This window comes from Podarcis filfolensis (assembly GCF_964270895.1).
Source record: "Podarcis filfolensis genome assembly, chromosome: 3".
In the NCBI taxonomy this organism is placed as follows: Eukaryota; Metazoa; Chordata; class Lepidosauria; order Squamata; family Lacertidae; genus Podarcis; species Podarcis filfolensis.
The window spans coordinates 117,673,830-117,694,897 of NC_139606.1; the positions used below are offsets into that span (position 1 = coordinate 117,673,830).

The following is a 21,068-nucleotide window of genomic DNA, read 5'->3' on the forward strand; positions in this document are numbered from 1 at the left end:
GTGAATTCTTCAAGGGGAAGACTGATATGCACAGCCAAGGCCTCATCTTTGACTAGTCACAGATAAGGAGGCAGGCAAGATGGGGACAAGAGAGAGTGGGGTTGATGGGGTGGCCTCATTCACCCTAAAGCATGGGTAGGCAGACGAAGGCCTGGGGGCCGGATCTGGCCCAATTGGCTTCTAAATCCAGCCCATCGATGGTCCGGGAATCAGCATGTTTTTACGTGAGTAGAATGTGTGCTTTTATTTCAAATGAATCTCTGGGTTATTTGTGGGGCATAGGAATTCGTTCATTTCTCTCTCTCCAAAATATAGTTCCGGCCCCCCACAAGATCTGAGGGACAGTGGACCGGCCCCCTGCTGAAAAAGTTTGCTGACCCCTGCCCTAAAGGATCAGCCTCGGCTGATGTAACAGACCCAAAGCTACAGCCTTCTTGGTCTATTTATAACATCATTCTAGTCTAGCAAGGCAGTTTCTCTTCTTTAGTTCTATGCACTGTGGTCTAAACCACTGAGCCTAGGGCTTGCCGATCAGAAGGTCGTGGTTCGATTCCCCAAGACGGGGTGAGCTCCCATTGCTCAGTTCCAGCTCCTGTCAACCTAGCAGTTCAAAAGCACGCCAAAAAGTGCAAGTAGATAAATAGGTATCGCTCCGGCGGGAAGGTAAACAGCATTTCCGTGCGCTGCTCTGGTTTCGGTGTTCCGTTGCACCAGAAGCAGCTTAGTCATGCTGGCCACATGACCCGGAAAAACTGTCTGCAGACAAACGTTGGCTCCCTCGGCCTGTAAAGCGAGATGAGCGCCGCTACCCCAGAGTCGTCTGTGACTGGACTTAACGGTCAGGAGTCCCTTTACCTTTACCTTATTCTCTCAGCAAAGGAAAGCCAAATTATGTTGGAGGAAGACTTGACCCAAGAGAGAGCTGGAAAGAGCAATCCCTCACCCACTGTTGACCTCAATTGTAGGGAACACCTCCTTCTTTCACACCTCATGCCCAGGACACCCCAAAAGTTGTTAAACTTTTTTTTAAGGAAGACCCCCAAATTGTTGAGCAAACCCAAAAGATCCAGGACAAAGCGCCACCTTACAGAAACGCCCCCCCTGTCATCAATTCCACCTTTGAAATTCTGGTAATGTCCAGGACATATGGCAGCCAATAGGACATATGCCACATAGTCTGTCCTGATCAAATGCCTTCCTCCCTAAAAGCAATAACTTAAAAGTGGTTTAAGATCTGGAATAAAGGTAAAGGTACCCCTGACCATTAGGTCCAGTCGCGGACGACTCTGGGGTTGCAGCGCTCATCTTGCTCTATAGGCCGAGGGAGCTGGCATTTGTCCGCAGACAGCTTCCGGGTCATGTGACCAGCATGCCTAAGCCGCTTCTGGCGAACCAGAGCAGTGCACGGAAACGCCGTTTACCTTCCCACCAGAGCGCTACCTATTTATCTACTTGCACTTTGACGTGCTTTCGAACTGCTAGGTTGGCAGGAGCAGGGACCGAGCAACGGGAGCTCACTCTGTTGAGGGGATTCGAACCACTGACCTTCTGATCGGCAAGTCCTAGGCTCTGTGGTTTAGACCACAGCGCCACCCATGTCCCATAAGATCTGGAATAGCAATGTGCAAATGTATGCTGCTATGAACTCCTTGGAGGTCTGGGGGGGGGATATGAATTTAATTAATTGGTTGGTTGATTATCATGGCCATCCAGGATAGCTCCGTTGGCAGAGCATGAGACTGCTAATCTCAGGGACATGGGTTCAAGCACCAAACTGGGGGAAAGATCCCTCCATTTTAGGGGGTTGGACTAGATGACCCTCGTGGCCCCTCCCGACTTTGCAAGTCTGTGAGACAGGGCTCATCCCACACATACTTAAAAGATTTGTCCCTTCTGAAGTGCCTAGCGAGGAAGCACCATGGGTTAAGCAAGACGCCCCGGAGCAGGTCCTCTCAGCTGGCATTTGAGTAGTCACAGACTCCTAGAATGGTAGAGTTACCACATTGAGCGCAACACACTATGATGCAGTCAGGAAACAGTTCTCCCGTCAAAACAATGGCTGGAGATTGAGACCCCAAAGTGAGCATGTTAGCGTAGCCTCTACAAGGTGGAACTGCGGTCCAAGACGACTCCTGATGAATGGGTCTTTCTCCAGTCATGATCTCATTGCAGAAGCTAAGGTAAAGGTAAAGGGACCCCTGACTGTTAGGTGCAGTCATGGCCAACTCTAGGGTTGCGGTGCTCATCTCGCTTTATTGGCCAAGGGAGCCGGCATTCAGCTTCTGGGTCATGTGGCCAGCATGACTAAGCCACTTCTGGTGAAACAGAGCAGCACACGGAAAAGCCTTTTACCTTCCCGCTGGAGTGGTACCTATTTATCTACTTGCACTTTGAGGTGCTTTCGAACTGCTAGGTTAGCAGGAGCAGGGACCGAGCAACGGGAGCTCACCCCGTCGCGGGGATTCGAACCGCCGACCTTCTGATCGGCAAGTCCTAGGATCTGTGGTTTAACCCACAGCGCCACCCACGTCCCATTGCAGAAGCTACTGCGCCTTCATAAGAGTGTGCAATGCCTGGATTTGAGGCCGCAGTGATTCCAGCTTTGAATTCACCCCCCCCCCCCACTGTTTCATGCATCGGCACGTTGATCTGCCATGAGCTAAGAAAACCCTGGTCTGATTTCAGCACCACCAACCAAAAGGCTTTCAGTGGACAGCTCCCTGGTCTCAATGGCTAGTGCTCTTCCCATTATTCCGGCGTTTTTCTTTCCCGGAGCCAAAAGCAGCCGCTGAAGGCTGATTCATTTAACCAGGCCGGCCTGTGGCACAGCTGCGTTTTGGGGTACCCTGCCCAGTGGCCAGCTAATTGTGGGCGACTCTGACACGGGGTCAAGGCTTTGCTTTAGAACGCAGCTAGTTTGCATGGCGAATAGTTAATCCAAGCGCACCCCCTGGTGGCAAAATCCGGGGTTAACATAAAGAAGGATAGGGGACCCTGGAAAATGTTGATCTTTGAAGGCAGGGCCAAAATGTTGGATATTTTTAGGGCCCTGATATTACTTTGTGGGGCTCAGAAATCTGGAATAGGAGCTCATCTAGGAGAAGGAAAACTCTGGTCCTGAACCTCCATTGCCTTGCATTAGAACTTTGGGAGAATTATTATTATTATTTCTTTTTTATTGAGTTTATATATACGCAAAGGTCTCAGGGCGGTTCACAGAAAATATCACAACATATAAAATCAAACCAAAAGTGGTAACCCAATGACACCCCCCCCAAGCCACATTCTAAAAGGGTTTGGTTGTCAATACGATACGATACAATACGATAATGTTTATTGTCGTTGTCCCATACAGAACAACGAAACTGAAAAATTTACATAAGACATTCAAAAACCAACAAGCCTGCTATCCCAGCTATCCCAGCCTGTTTAGCCCCTTAAAAACTCTGATACTCCATTTTTAAATACAATATACTCCCATAGAGACTCCTTACACTGCGTTTAAAGCCAAAATCGCATTTGGATAGAAACTGTTTCTCAGGCGGCTAGTCCTAGTCTTTATAACCCTGTACCTTCTTCCAGGGGCAGGGGTACCTTTACCTTTACCTTACCTTCTTCCAGAAGGCAGAAGCTGAAAGAGATCATTTCCGGTGTCCTGCACTATCTCTGCAGCTTTCTTATGGCACCCGGAAGCATAGATTTGATCCAAGGTGGGGAAAGTGCACCCAATTTATTCAATAAGATCAACCAAAGGCCTGGTTAAAAAGGAACGTTTTTGCCTGGCACCTAAAGGTGTGTAATGAAGGCACCAGGTGAACTTCCCTGGGGAGAGCATTCCACAGACGGGGAGCCACTGCAGAGAAGGCCCCGTTCTTGTGTTGCTACCCTCCGGACCTCTTGAGAAGGAGGTACACGAAGGAGGGCCTTAGAAGATGATTTCAGGGACCAGGTAGGTTCGTATGGAAAGAGGCAGTCCTTGAGGTGTGAGTCCTTAAGATGATTGGATGAAACCTTGTACGCCTCCTTACATCAACTCCTGCAGCCAAGCTGGTGCCAAATGTCTTGCTCTGCTTTCATTTGGACCACATCAGTGAGGCTGAGAGGGGGGTCTTGTCATCTTGGCAGCCCAGGACCTCCATACATACTGCCCATTCTTGCACCTGGGAGAGGCCAAATTGTTGTGATAGCTCCTTACATCCTCCAAGTGCAGAAGCAGTCTGACTTTAGCAATATCGAATGTGATGATAGCATATACCTTGACCAGCTGCCCATCATATTAACAGATTAATTTCTTCAGTGTGTTTTCCAATAATACGATTTGAAGCAAACCATTGACCAATAGTCAATTTATTTATATCATGTATATGTATATTGATCCAAGAGAGAGATTTCTGAAAACTGCTGCAATATGGAAGCAGGAACTCCCTGGTAGAAACACTTCGTTTTCTTTTGAGTGACGCACAAAATGGCTCTTTTTGCACTGGCTGCAGTAAATGTTTGGAAGAGAGAGTTTGGTAATACTGATAATATTGCTGTAAACAGTTTTGGAGAGTCAGAAGTGTCTGGGCTGAATGATGGGGGTGGAGTTGCTCCTTCAGGTATACTGGACCAAGGCCGTTTAGGGCTTTAAAGGTCAGCACCAACACTTTGAATTGTGCTTGGAAACGTACTGGGACCCAATGTAGGTCTTTCAAGACTGGTGTTATGTGGTCTCGGCGGCTGCTCCCAGTCACCAGTCTAGCTGCCGCGTTCTGGATTAGTTGTAGTTTCCGGGTCACCTTCAAAGGTAGCCCCCCGTAGAGCGCATTGCAGTAGTCCAAGCGGGAGATAACCAGAGCATGCACCACTCTGGCGAGACAGTCCGCAGGCAGGGAGGGAAAATGAGCCCAGTAGGGGAAGTTTGGAGGGCCACGCAGACAGACCCAGAGAGCCGCATTTGGCCCCTGGGCCTGTCTTTCCACACCCCAGCACTGCATCTTCTCAACAGCCCTGCGAGCTAGCTTTGACTGAGATCACCTGGTGAGTTTCGTAGCTGTGCAGAGGCTTAAAACACATCGTTCTCCCTGTTCAAAGCCTCCCATACCGACTCTTTGACCCCATTGCCAGTTCTTGAACGAAGGATGGCCTCTGTGATTTTCTTGCAAGAGGGTGTGTGTGTGTGTGTGTGTGTGTGGAAGAAGCACCAAGCCATATTTAATACTGCAAATCTGCAAATTTTCAGTAGCAAGACTCATTTTTCTCCCTCTACAGAACCATTCAAGCCCCCTGTTCATTTCACCAAACCTAGCACAGTGTTTGTTTTGCAGCTTCCCAACTTGATTTCGCAGTTAAATCATTAATGTGGTAAGAGATTTCCTGCCTCGTATTATTATGAACCTTAACCCAGCAGCAGCACCACCAGAAGACCTGTATTTCTAATCCAGTAGAAGACGTGATGTTTTCTGATTCATGGTCCTGGCTGCCACTGCAGTCTGTACCCCCGCTGCTTGATATTTTAAAAATCTCTATGCAGTGTACAACATAACAGCAATAAACACGAACGTCGAAACATTTATAATGCCCCTTCTGCAAATCTCTCTTTCTCGAGAAACGGTTACATATGCTTCAGGTTACATACACTTCAGGTTACAGACTCCACTAACCCAGAAATAGTACCTCGAGTTAAGAACTTTGCTTAAGGATAAGAACAGGAATCGGGCTCCAGCAGTGCGGCGGCGGCAGGAGGCCCCATTAGCTAAAGTGGTGCTTCAGGTTAAGAACAGTTTCAGGTTAAGAACGGACCTCCAGAACAAATTAAGTACTTAACCCGAGGTACCAGTGTATATGATTTTTATCAGATTTTCTGTTTTACAATTTTAAATACTCATTTAAACATCCTTACAATATCAGTGACTCCCCTTCTTCTCCTTCCATGGTTCATTTTGCATACCATAAACCCCTGCCTATTTTACATAAACTAAACCATTCCGTATTCCATTATTACATCCATCAAAACTTATTTACACCGTTGAATTTATCTTAATGCTGCCAACGTTTTCAGCTCTACACAATTTCCCCCCCATATATTCAATAAACATTTCCCAATCTTCTCTTATTGTATATGTTAAGTCTGCAAGATGTGCATATTCCATCAGCATAAGTTGCCATTCTTCTTTAGTTGGGACAATCGCTTGTTTGCCGTTTTGGGGCTAACACATTGGGCCTGCACATTGGAGGTCAGGGAGCAAGTGCTTCACCCCAATATATTTAGTTGCTTTCCCTGCTTCATAGGAATAAAAGTGTTTTACCAGTTGCACTGGCTCCCGGTGGAGTATAGGGTCAGGTTCTTGACCTTTAAAGCCCTTTGTGGGTTAGGGCCCTCATATCTACAGGACTGCCTCTCCTGGTCTGCCCCGCAGAGGACCTTAAGGTCCATGAAGAACCATAGTTTAGAGGTCCCGGGCCCTAAAGAAGTTAGATTATCCTCCACCAGGGCCAGGGTCTTCTCAGTGATGGCTCCGACCTGGTGGAATGCTCTGTCCCATGAGACCAGGGCCCTTCAGGATTTAACCTCCTTCCTCCGGGCCTGTAAGACAGAGCTATTCCGCCTGGCCTTCAATTTGAATTCAGCCTGATCTTTTATTTCCCTTCCCTTCCCTCCCCCTCCCCTTTTATGAAGATCACCCGCTCTGAGACCCCACAGCTAATTCTCCCCTGGCCTCCTCGCTGGCCCAAGTAGGACCAATTCAGCCAGCTAGCCCTGGGGATTATCTGATGCTTATTTCCCCTAAATAGATTTTTGATTTTCATGTTTTTATACTGTATTTTATGCTGCTTTTATAATTAAGTGTTTAAAATTTGCTGTTAGCCACCCTGAGTCCAGTTTTTGAACCGGGAAGGGAAGGGTATAAATATATTATTATTATTATTATTATTATTATTATTATTATTATTATTATCTCTTTCCCTAACTTTTAAAGTCCCATTAATTTCAGTGGGAGAGTCAAGCAAACACAAGCTTTTCCTGTTCGAACATGTAATCACAGTGTCTCCACAGTCAGAGGCGGCGATGCTTCTGAATCTCAATTGCTGGAAGCCACAGGAAGGGAGAGTGCACTTGTACCCGGGTTCTGCTTTTGGGTTTCCCACAAGCCATAGCTGTCAACCATCCCTTATTTGGCGGGAAACTCCTTTATCCCAGCGCCGTGTCCCGCTGCTGTCCCTTATTGATGATGTCCCTTAAATTTCCCGGGTTTCAAAGGAAGCAGCTCCTCTCCCTCCCTCCCTGCCGGCCAGGGAGGAGGGAGGCTCCAACTGTGTTGCTTGGCTGCGTTGCTCACCCAATAAGGAGTCTAAGAACGACTGGGGGGTGGAGCTTGCATGCCTTGTGCTGATCAAATCTGCCGCGTTGCCTGGGGACTTGCCTTTGCTCAGCGCTTCCCAGCGGAGAGGTGACGGTGGTTTTCCTTGCTGCATCCCCTTTGCCGGGTTGCTGCGCTGTGGGAACCACTGCTTGAGGCTTCGTTTGGCTGCTGGGCTGAGGCCCGGGGGTGAGATCAGGCCCAATCGCCTTCTAAATCTGGCCTGCAGACGGTCCGGGAATCAGCATGTTTTTACATGAGTAGAATGTGTCCTTTTATTTAAAATGCATCTCTGGGTTATTTGTGGGGCATAGGAATTCGTTCATTCCCCCTCCCAAAAAATATAGTTCGGCCCCCTGCAAGGTCTGAGGGACAGTGGACTGGCCCCCTGCTTAAAAAGTTTGTTGACCCCTGCTCTAACCACTAGGCAACACTGGCTCTCACAATTATATCTCTTGAGAGACGAAGTCGCAAGTAAGCCAAGGCAGGAAGGCATTTTTCCAGACTTCCATATGTCAGAATGACTACTGCAGTTTTGATTCTGGGAAATGTTACCTGTATCTTACACTGGGCTGTGCGGTCTGTAGTACTTTATTCTGCAATCTCAGCATCACGTTTGCGTCTCTCTCTCTCTCCTCCCATCTGCACCCAGATGCTTTCAACAGAAGCTTCCACTCTCAGATTCGTGGATTTCCAATCAAGCATATAAATTCTTTACACCCAACTCTACTCTGGCCAGAGGAGTTGGAACAGTGTTCTCCATTAATTGGCCAGTGTCTCTTCATATCCATTAATCTATTGTTAGTTTTCAAAACATGCAATGGATTAAAAAAATTGTTTGTCAACCTGCATCCAGCAGACGGTTTGCGGGTTTCATTTGAGCTGTTATAATTGAAAACACTTTGCACAAATAATGTCTCCCATTAACAAAAACAAAAACACACCACCGACAAACTTTATTACAACAGGATGAATTTTCTTACTTGTCCACAAGGTGCCACTGGTGCGTATACAAAGTCAGCTGCTCAGAAGGTTTTTCATACCCCTGGACACAGATTTAAGCCTTGATGACTTTTGCAAGCAGAACTAGCAAAAGAGAGGTTTCTGCTGACTTGGGGATTTCAGTTTTTGTTCCGTGTCCCTCACGCACATGGTTTATCATAGACTGAGATGGTTTAGAGATTTTAGTCTAAATAAAAGGCCAGTTGAGGCCATGATAGATGGGTGTATGGCATGGGGGAAGGGGTCAGAGAAGGGTTTTTGGTTTTTTTACGCAGGGTAGAGATTGGCATAAGGAACACAGGTGGCGCTGTGGTCTAAACCACAGAGCCTAGGACTTGCCGATCAGAAGGTTGGCGGTTCGAATCCCCGCGATGGGGTGAACTCTCATTGCTCAGTCCCTGCTCCTGCCAACCTAGCAGTTCGAAAGCACGTCAAAGTGCAAGTAGATAAATAGGTACCGCTCCAGGGGAAGGTAAACGACGTTCCCATGCGCTGCTCTAGTTTGCCAGAAGTGGCATAGTCATGCTGGCCACATGACCCAGAAGCTGTACGCCGGCTTCCTCGGCCAGTAAAGCAAGATGAGCGCCGCAACCCCAGAGTCGTCCGCGACTGGACTTAACGGTCATGGGTTCCCTTACCTTTTAGAGATTGGCATGCATATGACTTACGTTAAAATACGCAGTGAGATCAGCCCTCAGCGTGAGTCCCTCCATGCATCCTGCCACAGGATCCAGTCTCCTGAGACACGTTTTTTTTTTATCTCTCTCTGTGTTTTAAAAACAAAACAGGTTTCTAGTCCCTAATATTGCAAACGGAGGTTTGGAACCTGTGAGCAGGGAACCCTGGTGAGATCTGAGAAGCCAGACAGGGTGTGGCCAATGGCCGGTGCAATCCTGGAAGCCAAAGGGTGTGGCAGCCTCAGGCCAGACCAAGGTGGGGTCCTCCTGAACAGGATTCCCAGTATCTGCTGGGCGGAGGAGGGAAGTTGAGTGCTGTGACTAACATGGAGCAGGGTGAAAAAAATAAAAAATGACTGCCGCTGAAGATAAGGTCTGGGCCTATATATACATGGCCTAGATCCATTCAAATCGGTGAAGCAGTTTTGTGCTAAGCAAAATGATGGACCTGTCTAGCTCAGCACAATCTCTGCTGACTGGCTGCTCTTCTGCAAGGTCTGTTACATGGGAGGAGGGAATTTGGATTTGGAGGGTGGTGGTCCTTCGCAGCTTAGCAGCAGAAGCCCCTCACCCCAGCTCAGCCAGCAAAACGTAAGTCGGTGTGTAATTTCTGCCTAGATAGGTCCCCCCAAAAAGGGGCAGGGCAGGGAGAGTTGCTCCACCCCCTAAGCCATGGGTAGGCAAACTAAGGCCTGGGGGCCGGATCCGGCCCAATCGCCTTCTCAATCTGGCCCGCAGATGGTCCGGGAATCAGCGTGTTTTTACATGAGTAGAATGTGTGCTTTTGTTTAAAATGCATCTCTGGGTTATTTGTGGGGTGTAGGAATTCGTCCTCCCCCCCCCCCAAAAAAAATAGTCCGGCCCCCCACAAGGTCTGAGGGACGGTGGACCGGCCCCCTGCTGAAAAAGTTTGCTGACCTCTGCCCTTGATAATTTCAATCACCCCTTTTCCCACAGTGTTTCCATCTCTGCAAAATCCTTCCAGAGGGCGCACTATGGATTTGTATAATGCCTTTATGACACTGGCGGTTTTGTTTTCAAGTCCCTTTCTTGACAAGCCCTAACAAGGAATATACCTTCCACCCCATCCCAAAGCACACCTGCAAATCAGACTGTTGCAGGAAGAGAGATCTGAGGCTGAATGTCACTAGAAGGAACAAACTGTTATGTACATAATAAGCATATCCCTGATGACAAAGTGAGAGGCACATTCTCACAAGGCAGTCCTCCTCCACTTGTTAACTTCGAAGTTAAGTTCTCCTCTGTTCAGTCATGGATCTTACTCTCATGCAACTAGCCTGCCCTTTTAGGGCAGTCCTGGTGAAAGGTAAAGGACCCCTGGATGGTTAAGTCCAAGGGGCCCATCGAGTCCAACATCCTGTTCTCACAGAAGCCTGTGGGAAAACCACAAGCAGGATTCACACATAAGAACATCTCTCCCCTCCTGTGGTTTCCAGTAACGGTGCTTTAAAAATGCTGTAAGCCTCCTTGAACCCCAACTTGGGAACAAGACGGGATATAAATACATATAATGTTGATGGCGTTTGTCTGTCTCGAGAGACAATGGACTGTGTCTTCGGGGAATAAAGTCTAACTGCTGCATTAGCAGCACCAAAATGACTGGGGTGCAAGCCTGGGCAGCGTGTATGGAAGTCCTGGGATGCCCAGATGATCTGCCTCGCTGATGTGAGGACAAAGCAGAACAAAACGTTTGGTCCCAGCTTGGAGGCAGGAATAAGTTGCTGGAAGGAGGTGTACAAGGCCCCATCTAGCCGTCTTAGGGGCTCCATTGTGGATTTGGATATATATATATACGCAGCATCTTAAAAAGCAGAGACATCACCTTGCCAACAAAGGTCCATATAGTTAAAGCTATGGTTTTCCCAGTAGTGATGTATGGAAGTGAGAGCTGGACCATAAAGAAGGCTGATCGCCGAAGAATTGATGCTTTTGAATTATGATGCTGGAGGAGACTCTTGAGAGTCCCATGGACTGCAAGAAGATCAACCCGATCCATTCTGAAGGAAATCAGCCCTGAGTGCTCAATGGAAGGACAGATCCTGAAGCCACCTCAGGAGAAGAGAAGACTCCCTGGAAAAGACCCTGATGCTGGGAAAGATGGAGGGCACAAGGAGAAGGGGATGACAGAGGACGAGATGGTGGGACAGTATTCTCGAAGCTACGAACATGAGTTTGACCAAGCTGCGGGAGGCAGTGGAAGACAGGAGTGCCTGGCGTGCTCTGGTCCATGGGGTCACGAAGAGTCGGACACAACTAAACGACTAAACAACAACAATATAATACTACTAGGAGCAGGGGCAACCCTAGATGTGCGTATGGGGCTGGGAGAAGACTCATCTTCAGTGGGTATAGTAGGAATAGCAGAACCAGGCTGCAGTATCGAAGAGGCCACAAACTCCTCTTCATTTTGTTACAAGCAAAATATTATCACAAAAGCAACCCCGAAAGCATATCCCGTTGTGTTATTATTGCGCGAGTGCTTGCTTTTCTGCATTCCGCTCCACCCGCCTCCTGATTTAAGTCGGGATAATTTCTCAAATTAATTTCATCTTTGACTCGCGCACGCTGTGATTTAAATGCCGCCTAAGCAGGAACCGCCTCTGCATCTCCTTTTGCACGGAATTTATTTAGTGCACAGACACACATGAGCGCAACCTGATTCAGCCACAGGGCAAAAAGAAACAAAAGGGGGGGTATGGGTGTGACCCAGCTATCCTACTCAGATTTGATTTCAATGATGCTTTGATCAGTGCGCCGAGCAGAAGTAACCTGTAAATGAAGAAAAGCAGGAGAAGGAACTGGGAAACTGGGACAAACTGCATAGGCGATAAGCGAGCAGACAAATGGCGGATGCCTAATGGTTTGTTGCTGTGCCGCAAGCAAGACCAGGTAGCTCAGAGCTGCAGACTCAGGGGAGAAATTCAGGCAAACGGACGAAAAGGTTAAAAAGGCATGAAATGAATGAGGAACCAAGTTTGAATCAGAGTCTACTTGTTTAGGCCAGGCTCTGGAAAGACCTCTCCATGAATTCAGATGAACGGCAGTAAATAAATTTAATAAATAATAATAATATAATAGTAATATTGTTGCAGCGGCTCAATATTTAATTGGGTATAAATGGGATACTTAAGGGCTTGTATCAGGCTGGACCAGAGCACACCAGGCACTCCTGTCTTCCACTGCCTCCCGCAGCTTGGTCAAACTCATGCTGGTAGCTTCGAGAACACTATCCAACCATCTGGTCCTCTGTCGTCCCCTTCTCCTTGTGCCCTCCATCTTTCCCAACATCAGGGTCTTTTCCAGGGAGTCTTCTCTTCTCATGAGGTGGCCAAAGTATCGAAGCCTCAGCTTCACGATCTGTCCTTCCAGTGAGCACTCAGGGCTGATTTCCTTCAGAATGGATAGGTTTGATCTTTTTGCAGTCCATGGGACTCTCAAGAGTCTCCTCCAACACCAGAATTCAAAAGCATCAATTCTTCGGCGATCAGCCTCTCACTTCCATACATCACTACAGTGGTACCTCGCAAGACGAATGCCTCGTAAGACGAAAAACTCGCAAGACGAAAGAGTTTTACGTTTTTTGAGTTGCTTCGCAAGACGAATTCCCCTATGGGCTTGCTTCGCAAGACGAAAATGTCTTGCAAGTTTGTTTCCTTTTTCTTAAAACTGTTAATACCCAGGGTGCATTGCTTGAAGAGGTGCAGTTCCGTGCTTCGCAAGACGAAAAATTCGCAAGACGAAAAAACTCGCAGAACGAATTAATTTCGTCTTGTGAGGTACCACTGTACTTGGAAAACCACAGCTTTAACCATACGGACCTTTGTTGGCAAGGTAATATCTCTGTTTTTGAAGATGCTGTCTAGGTTTGTCATCATTTTTCTCCCAAGAAGCAGTCGTCTTTTAATTTTGTGACTGCTGTCACCATCTGCAGCGATCATGGAGCCCAATAAAGTAAAATCTCTCATTGCCTTCATTTTTTCTTATAGATATGCTACTATATGGCTCTTTTATATACAAAAACAACAGGCATTTAAAAGAGCCATATAGGAGCCTATTTAAAAAAAACAACCAATAAAACAGCAGCAAAACCAGATAGCAGAATCATCCTATGCTGCCAATTGCCTGAAAGTAAATATACATTTTTAACCTGGCGTTGAAAGGATGTTAATGATGGGACTCTCTAGAGTCTCCTCCAGTACCAGAATTCAAAAGCATCAACTCTTCCGTGATCAGCCTTCTTAACTGTATTTCACTATTGATATACTTCTTCTTAACTGTATTTCAGTTCAACAATTTCTTTGATAAAATACATATTTTGTTAGGTGCAAATGGCTTTGGATGCCTATTAGGTCCATAAATTTCCATATAGCATATATTCAACCCAAAAATATAGTGAGAATTTGTTGCTGACAAAGGACAGCTGGACATATATACGGCCCCATGACCTCCAGTAGCTTAGGGCCTCATCCAACCTCAATCCGGCCCTGGCTGCAGCTAGAAACCTAGCTCCTCAGGCTGCATAGCTCTCCCCGACGGGCTACTCCTCTGCGTGCGGGGAATTCTCCGCACAGGTGAGCGCTCAGGCGCGCGAGAGAGCCGCCAGCCAATCAGGGCCGCGGAAACGAGCCGCCTCCCTCCTCTCTGGAACCGCACCTGCGAATTGCCGCGCGGGACTACGCTTCCCAGGACGCACCGCGCCGGGCGAAGCTCCTTCGGGCCTTTCCATTCTCTCTCTTTCTCTTCCTCCGCCCCCTTTTCGGCGGACTACAATTCCCAGCGGCCTTCGGTCCCTCCGTACCGGCCTGGCTGCTCCCAGGACCACGTTTCCCGTCAGGCAGCGGGGCTGCCGGCCGCCGACGGGAGCCGAGAGGGGCCGAAAGAGTGGCGCTGGGTCCACCGCGGTGCATGCCGGTCGCCGTAGTTCTGGAGGGAGTCGTGGCTGCGCTCCGCCTCGTCCGCGAAGACGGAAGCCTGGAGAGACCCGGAGAGGAGCGGCGGCGGCGGGAGAGGCGCTGCTTTGGCGGAGATGGGGGACTCCAAAGTGAAGGTGGCCGTGCGGGTCCGGCCCATGAACAGGAGGGGTGAGTCGTGGGGAGGGGAGAAGAGGAGACCCCCCAAAAAAAGCAGAGGGGGAGAGGGGGGAAGGGAGGCACCCCAAAACATGGAGAAAAGGGGGAGGGAGTAGAGGAGTGACCCCCCACCCAAGGAAGGAAAAATCCCGGGTGGAAACATTCCGCCCCCCCAGGAAGACCCCTCCCCCAGTTAAAGTGGGGGAAAGGGGAGACCACCTACGAAAAGGGAAGCAGAGGAGACCCCCCCAAAAAGGAATAATTCCCCCACTCCCTGTGGAAACATAGGAAAAGGGGAACCCCCCCAAAAAAACAGGGAAGAAATATGTGCCAGTGAAAGTAGGAGAAAGGGGAGATCACCTCCAAAAAGGGGAACAGAGGAGACCCCCTAAAAAGGAATCATTCCCCCACCCCCGGAAAAGGGGGACCTCCCCCCCCAGGAAGATCCCTCCCCCATTGAAAGTGGGGGAAAGGGGAGACCACCTCCAAAAAGGGAAGCAGAGGAGACCCCCACCCCAAAAAGGAATAATTCATTCCCCGGTGGAAACATAGGAAAAGGGGAATCCGCCCCCCCAAAAAAACCCAGGGGAAATCCCTGTCCCAGTGAAAGTATGGGAAAGGGAAGACAACCTCCAAAAAGGGAAACAGAGGAGACCCCCCCCTGAAAAAGGAATAATTCCCCCACTCCCGGTGGAAACATAGGAAAAGGGGAAACTCCCCCCCCCCGAAGATCCCTCCCCCAGTGAAAGTAGAGGAAAGGGGAGACCACCTCCAAAAGGGGGAAAGAGGAGATCCCCATGAAAGGAAGAACTTTAACCCCAATGAAAACATGGGAAAGGGGAGAACCCCCCCAAAAAAGGTGTGAAATCCCCTCAGCTGAGATATAGGGAGATGAGGAAGCACCCCACACACACAAATGGGGGTGGATGTGGGGAGTCTTGCCCTAAGGGATTAGAGGGCGGAGGTGGACCCCCCTGCCTTCTGAAAGGTGGTGGTGGGAGAGAAGGAAAATGTCGTGCAGGGGGTTGTTTGAAGGGGGTGGGGAGAAGGAAAATAGGGTCTCCCCTTCGCCTGAAAACGGTACGCGAAGGGTAAAGGGGGGCTTGCAAAATGGGCAGAATGGTGTTCCTAGGGGGAGAAGGAAAGAAAGACACCCCCAATCTAAATGAAGTTGGAAGGGCACCCCTCACTCACGAGAAGCTGAAGGGGGGGGCGGACAAAACACCGGAGGGGTAACAGAGTACTAAGAGAAGATCCCCCCCGCCCCAAATAAAATTGGGCAGGGGTGACCCCCCTTCCTTTCAAACTGAGACGGGGAGGGGGGGAGGGGAGAGTGAACTCCATTCAGGAGCTGCGAGGAAGGGGCTGCCTTGATTTGATGGGCAGGGATTGCCCCCTCCCCAAAAAATAACCGTGGGGAGCGGTGGGTGAGAAGGCTTTGCCCTGGCTTGGGAGGCAGAGAGGGAATCCACCCCGTGCAAAAATACTGCATTTGGAGGGACCGCTTCTTCATGGGGGGGTAGGTGATGTCTGGGGGGTCAGAAGAGACCCCAAACTCTGAGAAAGTAAAGTGGGAAGCTGTTGCTGTGGGAGAAGGTCCGTAGGTTCAATGCTCAGACTTCCAGGTGAAAAGATCTCAAGGGACCTGGCTGGGTCCTTCGACTGCTGCTGCCAGTCAGAGTGGGGTGAATGGCTTGAGCTGGCAGGGGGCGGCTCCCTATGCATTGGCACTAGAGTGGCCTGGTAAGAGGTAGACCTCCATCCTGTTTGTAGAATGTGGGGTTCACCTGTCACAGGGCCGGGGAAAACAGCCAAGGAACCCAAAGGACCTGTTGATGGCATTTTACCATTGTACTGTGTATTAACTTATGGTCTGTGTGTGTGGTTTGGGAGCTGCGCAGTCAGGGAAAAAACAATGCTGTCCAGGGTTGTAAAGACTGCGGAGAGAATAATTGTGGGGGGGTGGGACTAGATGACCCTTGGGGTTCCCTTCCAGCTCTGCAATTCTGTGATTCTGCTTCCTGTGAAACCTTGAAACGATATGCTTCGAACAGCCTGCTGCGCTTTTCCTGCCACTGCAGTCGGCCTCCTCTGTTTCGAACCGAGCTCAGTTGCGGTCTTAAGCGTGCGGCCAGATGCACGTTAGGAAATTGGGTGTTCCCAAAAACTTCTGAGCTCCTGTGCCTGCAAGCAACTTTCTGTTTTTTTCCCCTCGCCGCTTAATGCTGGTTGGTGTCAACACACCGTGAGGTCACAGGAGGTCCGTGGAGGGAGATTGCGTCAATAATATTATTATAGCTGAGGTGTGTCCTGTTCGACGTGAAAAGAGTCACCTTGCCGCGCACTCAAGGGAAGGCGAGTTCTCGATGGGCGTTCCCAGAGTTGCTGTAATGTTAATGTGGAATTTGCAGAGGTGTGCTTTGAAGTACCTGAGGTTCACCTGCATGTTACTTAGCAGGCGTTAGTTGCGGAAGGTCTCTGCTTTGGTATCTCCAGGTAGGGCTCCGAGAGACCTTGGTCTGCAATCGGTTAGGCGTGGAATTATTGGCACCCGTCCGCCTCAAGAGACAATGGAGTGCACATTTGGGGGCGAACTCAAAGCGCTGCGCCGGCAGCACAGAAGTAACCTCCCTGATGTGCAGTCCTGGTGGGCAGTGTGTCTGGAGGTCCAGGGCTGCTCGGACAACAAGACCCCCCTCTCGGCCTCGCTGATGTGGGCCAGAGGAAAGCAGAGCGAGATGTTGAGCACTAGTTTGGTTGCAGGAGTTGCAGGTGTACAAGGTGCCATCCAACCGCCTTATGGACTCTACTCCAGATTTGCGTAGCGTTTTCTCCTTGGCCTTTTCTCCTCCTGAAGATGCTCTGCAAGGCAGTGGAGATTTAGGATCTCCTAGGTGGGCTCCCTTCCCAGAGCCCCACCTGCCCCTCACTTCCCAGTATAGCACACGCAGAAACCACCTTCTTGACCACAAGACCCACTCTTGGCCTCATCCGTTCCATCCACCCTGTCTTCTCACAAAGGGGAAATCCCCAACACCCTGAGAGCCAGCATGGTGTAGTGGTTAAGAGCCATGGACTCGTAATCTGGGGAACCGGGTTCGCTTCCCCGCTCCTCCACATGCAGCTGCTGGGTGACCTTGGGCCAGTCACACTTCTCTGAAGTCTCTCAGCCCCACTCATCTCACAGAGTGTTTGTTGTGGGAGAGGAAGGGAAAGGAGAATGTTAGCTGCTTTGAGACTCCTTTGGGTAGTGGTAAAGCGGGATATCAAATCCAAACTCTTCTTCTGAGGGTTTGAGACCCATCGGCTGCCTTCATCTGGTTTAGCCGGCCAGTCGAAGCTGTTTCCTGGGATGTGGTTGCCGTCACATGCTGACGGCTTCTAGGAGCCCCCTTTAGAAGGGGGGAGACCAAATTTGGACAAACCACCCCAGAAGGAGCAGGACATTTCCCCCTGCAGAGGTTCACGCCCTCCCATAACACCCCACACAGGGAGTTGTAATGCACCTTTGAAAACAAAGGGTTTCCCCTCCCCGCCCAACACGTATAGACATGCCCCCAAAGCAAGTCTGCTGCTATCTTCATCCCTTCCTGGCAAGTTGGCTCAAAGGCGAGGAAATTCGAATTTCAAAGAGACGAGCTTTGCATATTAGCAAACACTAGGTGTGGGCTGAGATTGCCTGTTTGTTTTTGCTGTGCTGGAGTGGAAATTCGGGACTTGCACTGGCCATGAACTCTCATGGAATCGTGGAGTTGGAAGGGACCCTCGGGGGGGGGGGTGTCATCTGGTCCTACCCCCTGCAGTGGAGGGATCTTTTTGCCCTACGTGCGACTCGAACTCACAACCCTGATCATAAAAAGTCTCAGGCTGTACCGACCGAGCCCTGCAAGGCGCAGTCAGCCATACTTTCTCACCATGCAGAGATATTGCAAAGTTTGCAACAAGATAAGGCACGGAAAAACACGTCGAAATGCTGTGTAATTGGGTGATATCCAGGATCGCTTGTACTCTGAGTAGACCCATTGAAATCAACCCAAACCATTAGGCTTGCTCCGAGGGTGGCTAAACGCTGAATGCTGCTCATGGTAATAATAATTTAGTGGTGGTTTGCTAAAGATTTTGCAACGGGAATGTTGATGGGTATGAAACCTTGGAAGCTTTTTCTCCTGAATGTGTGTGTGTGTTTTAAACAAAAAATTGCTATTGTGGATTTGTCATCACCTGAGGGCAAAGGGGCCAGGCAGGCAGGTTTCATCTCTGAGCTTGCAGAACATCTGTTTCCTTATTACTTATTGATATGCTGGCTTTTTAACGTTTGTGCTCCTGAGCCGGGGTAGAAGATCCCTCTTCTGAATAGCTTTTGTGCTAAGCCGCCGGGCTTCTAAAGCTTGCAAGTCAAGAAATATCAAATTGGGCTCTGGGGCAAAACAGGTTCATCCCCTTCCCCGTCCCCCCAACCCCGCAAGAGAGTGCAAAAAGGCCCCTTTACAGCGTCAACTGGCTGCCTCCTTTCCTTCCATTGGCCTTCCAAAAATGCTATTGATCGGGTCAGGTTCCCACCTCCTGGCCAGGAAATGCGCTCCTCACCCTGGGCATGTCCAGAGCATTCTCCTCTCCCGGTTCTAAATTGCTGGCGCAAACTTGGAAGACCTAAGGCGAGGGGCTCCCACATAGAAGTGGGTCAGAAAGCGGCGACTTGCACCACCTCTCCTGGGCAGGGGGTCAGGGGTGTGTTGGTGGGGGGCTTTGACGCAAGCTGTACCTGCCCACCTGTTCTCTCTCCCCCAAATAAGCTTTCTGCCTCTGCTCCTTACAAGGGGATTTTACAAGACATCACAAGAGCAATAACGGCTCTCGGGCTTTGGCTGGGGGGCTATTAAGGAACCCCCTTGCTTAAAAGTGTGAAACCGATTATAAGCGGAAGACTAAACAGGCTTGCGTCTGTCGGAGCTTAGCTTTATTCCTTCCGACGCCCGTGCCCTTTTTGAATTCTAAATGCACAAAATATTCAGAATGTACATTAAGCAGAGAAAAGATGGCTATAGGACCAAAGTCGGCCTCTCTTGGTTGTTTTTTTTAATTCCAAACCCCCAAAGCAATACTATGCTGCTTCGGCACATGTTACCAGAACGTAGTTCTATTTTTACATCTGAAACTTGCGCATGCATGTGACCAGGGGAGGGTTGCCCATAGCTTCTTTAAACTGGCAGATTTTTCTGGGGTTGGGGGGGGGGAAGGGATGCATTATTTCCTGCATCAATCCTGCCTCTGTTCTCTTTGAATGTGGCCTGCACCAAGGCTCCTGCGTCACTTTGGAGGAATGGTGTCTAACGCATGCCATTGTTCCATCTAACAATAGCCTTATCAGGGGAAGATGACTTAGTGATCTCTGCCCCCTGGGCTACAAATACTTCATTCCTTAGGGCCATATGTTCAAAGCTCTCCCATCCTTTTAACTCTTGCGCCTTCCAGGGTGCAATTCGCCTTGCAAGGTCCAGGCTTCGATTTAGGACCCAGTGGTTTGGTGGCAACAAACAGTTCAGAGACCCGGTCTAGATGTATTTCCTGGGTTTTCCAAACCACAGTTTAGCAGCCTGGAGTGAGCGTCAAGGCTGAGCTCACTTCCACAACATGATGGTGCTAGTTAGCTCAAACTACAGTTCCCAGAAATTGGGAGGTTGGGGCATCTGAGTGAAGGTTGGCTTAGTAACCGGGATCTTCAGTATTAATCATTGTTTGTAAACCAGGACAAAGTTTCATGGCGGCTAACAGATTGAGGTTGAATCCTGACAAGACAGAAGTACTGTTTTGGGGGGACAGGAGGCGGGCAGGTGTGGAGGACTCCCTGGTCCCAAATGGGGTAACTGTGCCCCTGAAGGATCAGGTGCACAGCCTGGGAGTCATTCTGGACTCACAGTTGTCCATAGAGGCACAGGTCAATTCTGTGTCCAGGGCAGCTGTTTATCAGCTCCATCTGGGACGCAGGCTGAGACCCTACCTGCCTGCGGACTGTCTCGCCAGAGTGATGCATGCTCTGATTATCTCCCGCTTGGACTACTGCCATGCGCTCTGCGTGGGGCTACCTTTGAAGGTGACCCAGAAACTGCAACTAATCCAGAATGTGGCAGCTAGACTGGTGACTGGGAGCAGCCGTCGAGACCACATAACACCGGTCTTGAAAAGACCTACATTGGCTCCCAGTACGTTTCCGAGCACAATTCAAAGTGTTGGTGCTGACCTTTAAAGCCCTAAATGACCTTGGTCCAGTATATCTGAAGGAGCATCTCCACCCCCATCGTTCTACCCGGACACTGAGGTCCAGCACCGAGGGCCTTCTCGGTGGTGGCACCCACCCTCTGGAACGCCCTCCCACCAGATGTCAAAGAGAACAACAACTACCAGACTTTTAGAAGACATCTGAAGGCAGCCCTGTTTAGGGAAGCTTTTACTGTTTGATACATTACTGCATTTTAATATTTGGTTGGAAGCCCCCCAGAGTGGCTGGGGAAGCCCAGCCAGGTGGGCATTGTATAAATAATAAATTAATATTATTATTATTATTCATAAAAGATATTATTATATTATATTATATTATATTATATTATATTATATTATATTATATTATAATTATTCATAAAAGTTGCTTGCCATCCTTCTGTACAATGCACTTTTAGGAATATTGGGAAGGTGCTCAATACCGAGTGTGAGACTCTTAATCTCAGGGTCGTGGGTTCGAGGTCTACACTGGGCAAAAGATCCCTGCATTGCAGGGGGTTGGACTAGATGACCCTTGGTGGGCCCCTTCTGGCTGTACGATTCTACAAAATTCTGTTCAGTGAGTCATTCAGCTCAGCATTGCCTGCACGGGCTGGCAGCAGCTCTCCAGGGTTTCAGACATGGGGCGTTCGCAGCCCTTCCTAGTGGTGCCAGGTTTTGAACCTGGGACCCGGATGCCGTGC

The 21,068-nt window shown here is 49.3% G+C and overlaps 1 protein-coding gene across 7 annotated transcripts in view; it reads left to right on the forward strand.

Annotated features, from left to right (window-relative positions):
- Positions 1 to 13,965: 13,965 nt before the first annotated feature.
- Positions 13,966 to 21,068, forward strand: part of KIF13B (kinesin family member 13B) — a 196,976-nt gene continuing 189,873 nt past the window's right edge. For all 7 annotated transcript variants that reach the window (XR_014545790.1, XR_014545791.1, XR_014545792.1 and 4 more), the window contains exon 1: positions 13,966 to 14,121. Coding sequence is in view for 3 of the 7 variants with exons in the window: in XM_083604747.1 (XP_083460873.1) it covers positions 14,067 to 14,121 (55 nt within the window). In the remaining 4 variants the exon portion in view is untranslated. The remainder of the gene's footprint in view (positions 14,122 to 21,068) is intronic.